This window comes from Lynx rufus, unplaced genomic scaffold (assembly GCF_022079265.1).
Source record: "Lynx rufus isolate CCGP_SWC_20201006 ecotype Redwood Valley unplaced genomic scaffold, mLynRuf1.p SCAF_4, whole genome shotgun sequence".
Lineage (NCBI taxonomy): Eukaryota > Metazoa > Chordata > Mammalia > Carnivora > Felidae > Lynx > Lynx rufus.
Genome location: NW_025814856.1, coordinates 20,294,932 through 20,306,267, shown reverse-complemented (window position 1 = coordinate 20,306,267; position 11,336 = coordinate 20,294,932). Strand labels below are relative to the sequence as shown.

At 57.3% G+C, this 11,336-nt stretch overlaps 1 protein-coding gene across 1 annotated transcript; it reads left to right on the top strand.

The window, feature by feature from the left end:
* The first annotated feature begins 198 nt into the window (after positions 1 to 198).
* On the top strand, positions 199 to 10,724 carry TWF2 (twinfilin actin binding protein 2). The gene is made up of 9 exons (XM_047096325.1): positions 199 to 340; positions 3,963 to 4,040; positions 6,312 to 6,490; positions 6,871 to 6,966; positions 7,179 to 7,283; positions 7,428 to 7,553; positions 9,282 to 9,432; positions 9,567 to 9,688; positions 10,124 to 10,724. The coding sequence occupies exons 1-9, from the start codon at positions 316 to 318 to the stop codon at positions 10,289 to 10,291; spliced, it is 1,050 nt and encodes a 349-aa protein (XP_046952281.1). The 5' UTR covers positions 199 to 315; the 3' UTR covers positions 10,292 to 10,724.
* The last annotated feature ends 612 nt before the right edge of the window (positions 10,725 to 11,336 follow it).

Here is an 11,336-nt window from a genome sequence, read left to right as displayed (position 1 = left end):
CACACGGAGGCCCCGTTCTTCCCCACAAACAGGCACGCGCAGGCGCGCGGACACGCCGATCAACTCCGCGCGAAAGTCTCACCCGGAACAAGACGCACGGTGCGCGCACGCGCGGCCCCGAGTCCCCGCCCCCTCCCGGCCTCGCCCGTCGGGGGCGGGGCGCTCTGGGCCGGGTCCTGCGGCACCGCCCGGGAAGCTGCGCGAGGCTGGGCGGCCGCCGGCACATCCTCCTCCTCCTCCGGGTCCAGGCGAGCGGAGCGGGTCCAGGGCCGAGCCGAGGGCTCCAAGGGCGCTGGTGGAGCGGGGCACGGAGCCATGGCGCACCAGACGGGCATCCACGGTGAGGGAGGATGGTGGGCGGCCAGGGAGCCGAGGGTATCCGCTCGAGGCTGCGCCCCCTCCCCGGCGCTCAGCCATTCTCTCCTCCCTGGCACCAGCCTAGGGAAGCTTCCTGTTCTCTTTTGCAGCCGGCGGTCGCCTGGGGTGGGCACATATGGGGGCGTGCGACTTACTGTGCATAGTTGGGAGTGGGTGTGCATGTACACAGCTGTAGTGGAAATATCTGTGTGCCCATCTGAGCGTGGATGTGCTTGTGTGTGCCTATCTATATATTTTTGTTCCTTTCTGGGGGTGGGTGTACCCGGATGTGCACATCTGGGGGCGTGTGCACGCATGTGCACTTGTGTGTACAGTCCTGGGTGTGCACATCTGGATGTGACTGCTTGTGTATGTCTAGGGTCATTCATGCACATGCACTAATAGCTGATTGAATGGACACTGTCGCATGGAACCATCTTTAGGCATCAGTGTTTTGTGACTGTGTGCACATGTCTGTGGGTGTCTGTGTGCACAGTTTGAGTACATCTCAATGTGCATTTGTTACCATGGATGCATGTAGCAGATGTGTCTGTGTAAGGATTGTATGGGTTTGTGTCTGTATGAGGAGGGGTCCCTGACCTTTGACTCCTCCCTGGACCCTCACATACTTGAGCAAGCTAGACTGGGGAAAACCTGGGACAGGGCCTTCAGAGTGGGATGGGGAGAGTTGCCAATCTGACCTTGACCTCTGACCTCCCTACCATTTTCCACTCTGATCTCCTGAGTCTGCCCCAGCTAGGGTTAGAAGGTGCCAGCTCCAGGCTGAAGGCAGAGAAAAGGGTCCAAATATGGGGTTTGTGAGGAGGGTCCTGGCTTTAGAGACTCCAGGCCAGCTCTCCCTACCCCAAGCCTCTCCAGCCTAGAGCATCATCCCATTCCCCAAGGGCTTAGTTTCCTCCTTACACTGGCTGGGGAGAAGCAGGAGCCAGGTGTCCTGACCCCTCCGGGGCCTCAGTGTTCCCCTCTGTCCCTAGCCTGGGAGGACTTCCTGGCCTGTGGGAAAAGCCCAGGCTGCTTGCCCAGACAGCCTGGTGGTTTGGCCATCAGCCATTCCTCCCACCACACCAGGATCCCCAGCCCGGGGACACCACCACCATCGACCAGCCTGACTGCCTGGATCTTGACTTGGCTTGTGGTTGTGGCCGCTTGGTGGCTAGACCGCCTAGAGGGTTTCCCTGGCCTCGCCCCACAGGACCAGAAAAGGCCAGAGTCTGGGTCAGGGCCAGCCTCCTACCAGGTGGGCCAGCTTCTCCAGAAAGAGCTGGAGGAGCTGGAGGGGTGGCTTCATGACTCAGCCCACAGAAGGGAACACTGCCCCCTGGACCTGCCCCTTCCTTCCCCTTTGTCTGGTCACTGCTGCTGCCTCCATCTGGAGGAGATCGGAAGCTGTGGCCCCTGCTCCCTGCTCAGGGCTGACAGGTCCTGTGGCCAGGGCTCTGCCTCACTCCTTCATTTCCCACATGGTGAGACAGGCCTGGCTAGGGGATCACTGGGAAGTGCCCATGAGCAGCTCTCCCCTTCCCATTTCTGGCCTGGGGAGGTGGAAGCTGAGATCGATTGCCCTGGATGCCCAGATGCCAGCCCAGTGTGGCCATACCTGTGGATCTGGTGACCTCAGAGCAGGGCGAGGGACGGGGGGGAGGGAGGGACTTGTAACTTGAGGCTATGGGGTAAGGGGAGGGCAGGGCAGCAGAGGCAGAAGGGTGGGGGTGGGGGGAGCATGAATCTTTGATGATAGAGGCTCTGGTGTCCCAGGCCCGGCCTCTGGATTATTGATGGTGGCTGAGGAGTCATGGGGTGGGGGGCGGGGAATGTCTCTTCCACTACTGGGGTGTCACTTTGTCTTAGTAACTCTAGAAGGGGCGTGGCAGCCTCTCCCTTAGGGGAGCTTCTTGGCTTTCCCTCCCAGAAGGTCTGAGCAGGTGGAAAGGGCAGTTCAGCACAGCCTGCTCTGCCATCATTACAGTAGTAAATTTACAGTAGTAAAATTTTAAATTTAACAATTATTCGTAAAGTCCGCACTACTGAGCATTTTTTTCCCATCGACTCCTTAGCACAGCCCTCTGCACCTTGAGAGTATTAGCTCCACAGTATAGATGAGTCTGAGGCTCAGTGAGGTCAGAGGTCACACACAACTATGGGAAAGGTGGAGACCCAGAGGCCAGGCTTTTCCTCAGGGATTTGCTTGGGGTCTGCTGATAAGCAGCCCTGTCCTCGCCCAGTGGGACTGTGTCTCCATGCCATGGTACTTGGTTGGGACCCTGCTCCCCCAGAGGCCATGGAGGATGGTACACAGCCTGACTTCTCAGGCTCAGGGTCACCCTGCATGAGGGGCCCCTGAGGACATGACCAGAGTTTGTTTTCCTAAAGGCCCCCACCCCCTGCCCTCAAGCTGCCCAGTCTGGGCCCTATAAATACTCTCTGACCTCAGCTCTCCAGCTGTGTTCCTGCAGAATTCTTCTGACCCCTGGATAGCCTCAAGGTCATGCTGGCCTGGCCCTAGCACACATAGAGACCCAAGTCGGGCCCCTCCTCACTTGAACTTTGGTTTCTGTGTCTTTACCACTGGTAGATCTGTGACGTTCCTGGTCTCACCTCTGTGTTTGGGTCCTTGGTCATTGGCTGTCATCTTCCAGCTGTGCCCCAAGGACCAAGACAGGGTCTGTTTTGGAGAGTTCCTGATTGCCATTCCTCCTCTAGGAGCATTCTGGACTGCCTAAGGGCTGGGGACTTAGTGCCCCTAGCAGGGTTGTGCTAGGGCAGGGCTGTGCTAGGGCTGGGCTCAGGACCTCTCAGGGTTAGGCAGCCTGGCTGGTGGGCTGGGTGTGCATGCGTGTGTGTTTGTGTGTATGCTTTGTACATCTTCTTGCCTGGACAGATCTTAGCCGGGTTCTGCATTTGCCTATGTGTTTGTTAGCACTCTGGGGACTGTGTTCTTGTGTATGTTTGTGTGTCGAAATGTGTGTGTCCATTTATGTTTGACCAGCTGAATATGTTGTCATGTGTGAGGGTATTTGCATTTCTCCTCCACTGTGTCACATAGATGTTTATGTGTTACATTCACATGTGCTGGACTGAGCACGTACCTGATGGCACATGCAACAGGTGGTGCACGTGTGCATGTATGTGTGCGTGTGATTGCATGTGTGTGTTAACGGACATAGTGGTCAGTGCATACTGGGGGTATGTGTTCATGTATTTCTGTGTTTGTGGATATGACAGAACTGGGAGTGTCAGAGGCCACTTCAGTGCTGGGCCTTCCTAGGGGACAGGGGACAGTTGGGGGCCATTCACTCTGGTTAGCCTGGCCTGGCCCAGAGCCTGCCCCATCCTTGAATGTGCTGGCCTATCCCTGCCTACCCTGTCACCAGAGCTATCTCAGCCAGCAGGCCACACTGCTGGCTAAATTTGGGAGCTTATGTTTGTGGACCGTGTCAGGTTCCCAGTCACATGGGGGGGCCATATTTAACCCGGCTCCCAGCTCCACCACCAGACCCCACAGGACAGAGCAGGCCCTGAACGTGTCCCTGTCCACCCTGCTCACGCTGCCTGCTTATCCCTCACCATGTTTCTTGTTCTTGTAGCCACCGAAGAGCTGAAGGAATTCTTCGCCAAGGCACGGGCTGGCTCTATCCGGCTCATCAAAGTCGTCATTGAGGACGGTGAGTGCCCCATACTGCCCCCTTTGATAAGCTAGGGCATAGGTGGGGGGCTAGACCCAGCTGCTTCTCTGGGAGCTGCTGGGACATTTGCCTCTAGCCCCTTCAGGACCTCACTTGCTCCCTCTGGGGACTGGAGGTGCTTTGTAGGAGAGCGTCACTGGTGGGCATGATCATTACCCCTGTTACACAGAACAAGAAATAAAAGCTGGGACGACAGCAAGGAGGGCCCTGCCCAGAGGTCCTGTCCACCTCCCCAGAGGCTATGTGGGGGTCAGAGGCCTAGCCAGGATGCTATGCTGGGCATGGGAGCAGGAGATCAGTGAGGCCAGGCACTGCCCCATGTGGCGAGTGCCACTCACCTCCCTCTATGATCGGTAGGCTGGCGTGGCCGGGGGGGAGTCCCAAGGAGAAGCTGGGGCCCTGCCCTTGGGAAGTGCCCCTACAACAGGGCAAAGGGACTCGTGCCCAGCTTGGTTTGACAACATGACCGGGGGATTCCAGGCTTGGCTGAGCCTTGGCCGAGCCTTGGCCTGGACACTGGGAACCTGAGGTTTGCACAGGGTGGGTGCTCCTCATATTGGGGTGGGAGTGGGTGAGCTTGAGCTGAGGCTTGAAGTGGGGGGAGGGTTTGGGGAGGTAGAGGATGAGGCTGAGGCTTGGTGGTGACTCCTCCCCTTCCCTTCGTGCTAAGGGTTGTCCCTAGAGGTGATGGGTACAGACACTGGGTGTGGGCTGGGCGCCCCATGAATCCTTGGTAGCCAGCAGTAGTGGGCCCTTTAGGGCCACCCCCCCAAATGGGCTTGGTGCCCAGCTAACTTTTCACCCGTTGAATTGGTACAAAGCAAGTTCTACCCAGACCCAGAATTCACCCCAGACTTTAGTGCCAGAGCTGTGCTGGATTTTGTCCGGGGTCCCCAAGTTCAGATGCCCTCAGAGGTCAGGTCGTGGTCACTGTAGTAGGTCAAGAATGAAGGCTTCCCGTGGTGACAGGCCACAGCCTCCCTGCCCCCTGAAGAGATAGACTCATCAACCTTAGCTCTCAGCCTTCCCTGTCGCCTCCCAGACAGGACACCTCTACTAATGTTTACCAGGAGGAATCTCTAGGTGGGTTCTTATCTCTGTTCTGCATTTTAGTTGTTGGGGCACCTGGGAGTCCCCAGGAAGGTTCAGGCACCTTGACAGGGAGCCACTGCCCATCTCCTACTGAGTGAGGCTTGAGCTCCTTCTAGAGTATCCGTTAATTCCACTTATTATGTAAAACTTCCCATTTTGAAAATGTTGGCAACAAATTAAACACTGTTGGCAGTACTGTTGGGCCTACTGCCTGCTGGTTTTCACCCTTGACCCCATCTGAGTTCTAGGAGGATAGGCAAGGAGTCCGAGGCCTGCAGAGAGGCAGCTGGGCTGGTGGGCCTGGCATGTTTGGCCCTCATCAGGAGGGCCTGGTGGTCAGGTACCCCCTGGCCAGGTGTTGATTAACGCTTGCCCAGGTCTTCTGCCACCCTGGGACTGTGCACCCCTGGGCTGATGTTGGGTGCCCACCCAAGACCCTGTGGGTGGATAGGTCAAATATATGTCCAGCCTCAATGGCCCATTCAGCCAGTGTGCACCAGCCAGGGAGGTGGCCGGCCTATTGACCCCAGGCGTTAAGAGGTTTGTTAATTTGGGGGGGAGGGGACTACAGCTGGCCAGTGGCAACAGGGTACAGATTTATATAGTATCTGATAAGAGCCCCTGTCTCCCTTTTTCCCACATGCTTTTGCTCTGGCAGGTCCCTGTGGCCTGAGGCTAGGCCCCACCTCCCTCAGCACAGTTGTTCTGAGAATGGTGTGCTGCGGGTTCCCCTAGAATCTTAGGCCAAGGGAGGAGGGGAGCAGGAAGTGACACAGTGGGGCTGTGCCTGAGCAGCCATGCCAGTGGGGTGGGTCTGAGTGTGTGGGTGATTGTGAGGGGACTGCATTGTTGGTGGCTGTGGGCAGTGCAGCCACATGTCTTCTCGTGTTTGTCCATGCTTAGTTATCTGTGGGAGCATTCTCGAGGCCATTTCTGTGCATATGTGTGTGCGTTCATATAGCTGGCAGCTCTGTGCTTCATTCATTCGTTCGCTTGTTCGCAGATTCAGTCACGTAGCCTCATCTTTCAGGGACTTGGGGGCTCCAGGGAAAGGTGGGTGGAGTGGCCGGCAGACCTGAGCCCCAGCCAAGAAGGCCCACGGTCTGAGGTGGGTATGGGAGATGGCTACTCCTTGGCTCACCCGGCCTCTGCCCCCAGAGCAGCTCGTGCTAGGTGCCTCGCGGGAGCTGGCGGGCTGCTGGGACCAGGACTACGACAGGGCCGTGCTGCCGCTGCTGGATGCCCAGCAGCCCTGTTATCTGCTCTACCGCCTGGACTCGCAGAATGCCCAGGGCTTCGAGTGGCTCTTCCTCGCCTGGTCACCTGACAATTCTCCTGTGAGTCCTAGGGATCCCTGCCCAGTTCCCAGACCAGGGGAGAGGGGAAGCTGGATCTGAATGAAATAACAAGACCCTGCCCTGGGAAGTCCAAGGGGAGAGATACCAGGTCCTGCCTCAGAGTCTGAAACAGGACAAGGCCCTGTGCTTGGAACCCGATGTCTCCCAGAGGCCCCTCAGCCACCTCAGCCTGGCTCTGGGAGGCAGAGATGTTGGGCTGGGGAGGCTCCACCCACTCTTGTCCTCGCACCCTGCTGCGCCCTCTGCTGGGTATATGGGCACAAAGCGATGACCTGGTCCCCACCCAGAGGCTCTGGCCTGCTTCTCTAGAGAGACAGCGCTGCCCGGATGGGTCTCACAGCTTAGCTCCTGTCCTTCAGGTGCGGCTGAAGATGCTGTATGCAGCCACACGGGCTACAGTGAAGAAGGAGTTTGGGGGCGGCCACATCAAGGATGAGCTCTTTGGGACTGTGAAGGTAGGCTCCCTAGGCCAGGCCCCACCAAGCTGGGATCACAGGCCCACAGAGTGTGGGATGTTATGCAGGGTCACATAGGAAGTGGGTGCCAGGCTTGGGGAGGAGTGGAGAGGGCTGGGAAAGTCCAGGGGCTGCAAGCTGGGGTGCTCAGTGGGCTTCTGCCAGCCCAGCAACCCAAGGTGCCCATTTATGCTTCTGCATCCACTGGCCAGGATGACCTCTCCTTTGCTGGGTACCAGAAGCACCTCTCGTCCTGTGCAGCGCCCGCCCCGTTGACCTCAGCTGAGAGAGAGCTTCAGCAGATCCGTATTAACGAGGTGGGTGCACCAGACCAATGGTCGAAAGTCCCACCCTGAGGCCCTCCAGGTAACGTTAGGCCCAGCTGGCCGGGCCTGTGCTCCAGTGGGGCTACACCCTGGTTAGGCAGGTAAGGGCCTCACTCACTCTTTACTCGTCCCCAGGTGAAGACGGAGATCAGCGTGGAGAGCAAGCACCAGACCCTGCAGGGCCTCACCTTCCCACTGCAGCCGGCAGCCCAGAGGGCACTTCAGCAGCTCAAACAGAAGACCATCAACTACATCCAGCTGGTGGGTGCCTGTCCCTGCCCCAGGCACACATGCAGGGCACACCGTGCCCCTCCTCTGCTCTTGCTCAGACATGTGCACAGATGTGCATTCAGTACCCAGTCTGTCCTCTTCAGCTCACCTATGTACTTGCGGGGACCCACTCTCCCCCCTCCTGCTCCCCTGTCTCTCCCTGTTCCTGTTTGAGTGCAGACGCCTCATACAGTAGATGCAATGTGTTCCCCTGCCTTGCCCAGTCCTTGCTCACATGCAGGGACATGTGTGAGACACTGTCCCTCATTCTGCCCTTCTTACTGTGTACACGTACTCAGCCTGGAGTTCACACTGACTCCTCAGACCTGAGCCCCTTCCTGTCCTAGACTCCCTCTGCAGCTCCCCTGACTGCCCCCTTCCCCAGGTTGGGTCTTTCTGCTCCAGTGGCCTAGGCTTCCCGCTTTCTTTCTTTTTCTTTTTCTTTTTTTTTGAATGTTTACGTATTTATTTTTGAAACAGAAAGCACGTGCTCATGCATGCATGAGCAGGGGAGGGGCAGAGAGGGCAAGAGAGAATCCCAAGCAGGCTGTGCGCTGTTAGCACAGACCCCAGCACAGGGCTCAGTCTTCTGAACTGTGAGATCATGACTTTAAATCAAGAGTCGGGGAGCGCCTGGGTGGCTCAGTCAGTTAAGCATCCAACTCTTGGTTTTGGCTCAGGTCATGATCTTATGGTTTGTGAGTTCGAGCCCCTCGTTGGGCTCCACAGTGACAGTGCAGAACCTGCTTGGGATTCTCTCTCTCTCTTTGCCCTTCTCCTGCTCAAATGTGCTATGTCTCTCTCTCTCTCTGTCTCGCTCTCTCAAAATAAATACACAATTGAAAAAAAGGGGGGGCACCTGGGTGGCTCAGTCAGTTGAGTATCCGACTTCAGCTTAGGTCACTATGTCGCAGTTTATGAGTTTGAGCCCTACATGGGGCTCTCCACTGTCAGCACAGAGCCTGCTTTGGAGCCTCTGTCCCCCTCTCTCTCTCTCTGCCCCTCTCTTTGCCCCTCCCCCACTCATTTTAAATAAAACATTAAAAAAATAAAAAAAGAAATCAAGAGGAGGACGCTTAACTAACTGAGCCACCCAGGTACGCCTTCTTTTTTTTTTTAATGTAAGCCCTATGCCTGTGAGTCCTGGGTGGCTCGGTTGAGTGTCCGACTTCATCTCAGGTCATGATCTCGCGGTTCACAAGTTTGAGCTCTGTGTCAGGCTCTGTTCTGACAGCTCAGAGCCTGGAGCCTGCTTCAGATTCTGTGTCTGCCTCTCTCTCTGCCCCTCCCCTGCTTGTGCTCTTTCTCTTTCTCAAAAATAAGTAAAAACATTAAAGCCCCAACGTGGGGCTTGAACTCACAAGATCGAGTCACATGTTCCGCTGACTGAGCTAGCCAAGTGCTCCTAGACTTCCCCATTCCAAGCAAAATGATGTGTCCCCCAAGAGGCCTCTCCCTCAGGTGGAGACCTTCCCCACTGTCCTGTCCAGTGCCCCTGGTGGGACTTCCTCCTCTCGTAGAGCTTTCAAAGACAGAGGTGGGGGCTCAGGAGTAGCCTTTTCGCGGGGACCCCATGGTGGATGGCCACTGAGGTGGGGAATCCTGGGAAAGGGAGACCACAGTCAGACTCCTGCCTGTCACCTTGGGGACTTCTTGTTTGCTAGGGTGGGTCCGGGCCCTCTGCTGCTCAGGCCCTCACCTCGCCCTTACCCTTGGTAGAAGCTGGACCTGGAGCGGGAGACCATTGAGCTGGTGCACACAGAGCCCACGGAAGTGGCCCAGCTGCCCTCGAGGGTGCCCCGAGATGCTGCCCGCTACCACTTCTTCCTCTACAAGCACACCCATGAGGGTGACCACCTTGAGTCTGTGGGTGAGTGGCCACAGCAGCGCCCCCACGCCCGTGGCTGAATAGAAGCAGCACTGGCCTATGGCTGGGTGGGCTTGCTGCAGGGGGCGTGGGTCAGCAGGTCCCCCAGCCTCTGCTCACGTCCCCATCCCCCACAGTGTTCATCTACTCGATGCCGGGGTACAAGTGCAGCATCAAGGAGCGCATGCTCTATTCCAGCTGTAAGAGTCGCCTCCTCGACTCCGTGGAGCAGGACTTCCAGCTGGAGATCTCCAAGAAGGTGGGTGCCCATTCCCCAGAGCCTCATCAACCAAGGGGCCTTTAACACCACCCTCCACATGGGGCATTGGAGTCCCAAGACAGTGGCAGGGCAGGGGTCATTATTGCCTTGTGGGATGGACGTGGATGAGGCCCAAGGGGTAGTAGCATGTGTTCCCAAGATGCCCATCTGACTGGTGGCATGGACAAGCCCTTGTCTTGGCTGCCCATGACTCTGCTCTCCCAGGGTCTGAAAGGCAGATAGGGTGTCACCAAGGCGTGCAGGGCAGTGGGCCCCAGCAATGTGTTCCTGGAGGTGGCATTTCAGGTGGGGGGATCTGGGAGGAGACCCCAAGGCTAGAGTGTGAGAGGTCAAGGGGCTGCCCTAGGAGTGGAGGTGACCAAGGGTGGTATGTGTCGGGGGCCCCCCACCAGACCACTGCCTTGCCCCATGCAGATTGAGATTGGAGATGGGGCGGAGCTGACAGCCGAGTTCCTCTACGACGAGGTGCACCCCAAACAACACGCCTTCAAGCAGGCCTTCGCCAAGCCCAAGGGCCCAGGGGGCAAGCGGGGCCACAAGCGCCTCATCCGTGGTCCTGGCGAGAACGGGGATGACAGCTAGGTGGCTGGACCTGAGCTGCCCCGGCATGTGGACTGTGGGGCTGTGTGCCCCACCGCTCCCGGCCACCTGCCTCCTTCCCAGCCTGGGCTCCAGGGGAGGGTTGCTTCTTGTGGGGCAGGAGGGCTGCTGACAGAACACTCTTGCAGCTTCTGAGAGCCACTGGAGCTGGCATTTTGTGACCTTCCCCTGTTGCTGTCCCTGCCTCTCATCTGTGTGCCCAGGGGGTCTGGGGACCCTGCCTGCCTGGCTCAAGGGCGCTGGGTAGGGAGCCTAGAATGAGCTTGGCCCCCAGGGGAACTGAGACTAGGATCCTAGCACATCCCAGAAGCCTTGGCCACAGGGGTGGGTTTAGTCAGGGCTGGGGTAGGGTGTCCCTGCAGAATAAGATGGTTGAATGCTGTATTTTTTAAAGAATAAAATATTTTTAAATCAACACCTGAGTCTGGCCCTGAGGGATCCACCTCTGACACTGGGAATCGGGAGGCCCCGTGTATGTAACTGCATGCTTTCACCTTCGAAGCGGGTCTGTGAGCCTGTTAGGTGGGGCTCCAGCACTCCTGGCTACAGGTGTATGGGAAGACGTGTGTCTGTGTGCGTGAGAACACAAGCCTCACACAGGTCCCCTTGTTGACAGGAGCTTGGCCCAAAAGGCAGGCACACCTTCACGGTGATATGGAGCATCTGGGTGTATTAGTGTCCTGTGGCTGCTGTAACAAAATACCATAAGCTTAGTGGCTTAAACCCCCACATATTTACTATCTTAGCACTTCTTGTGAACCTAACAAGGTCAAAGTCTGATAGGGCTGAAATCCAGTTGCTGGCAGGACTTGTTCCTTTGGGAGGAGTGGGGGGAGCATCTGTCACCTTGTCCGGCTTGAAAGGCTGCCTGCATTCCCTGCTCCCATCTTCAAACTAGAGAGGTGGTATCTCCGATCCTGCTTCCCGGTCACATGCCTCCTTGAGTAGTCAGACCCCCTGTGCCTCTGTCTCAAAGATGCTTGTGATTATATTCACCTCCCCGCTTTCCAGATACTCTCCCCGCTCA

What these genes read in the sequence shown, in the direction of transcription:
- TWF2 (XM_047096325.1), top strand. Translation starts at nt 316, where the DNA reads ATGGCGCACCAGACGGGCATCCACG. An exon ending in GGTCACCTGACAATTCTCCT is followed by an intron (nt 6,491 to 6,870) that starts GTGAGTCCTAGG and finishes CCTGTCCTTCAG; the next exon opens with GTGCGGCTGAAGATGCTGTA. An exon ending in TGACCACCTTGAGTCTGTGG is followed by an intron (nt 9,433 to 9,566) that starts GTGAGTGGCCAC and finishes CATCCCCCACAG; the next exon opens with TGTTCATCTACTCGATGCCG.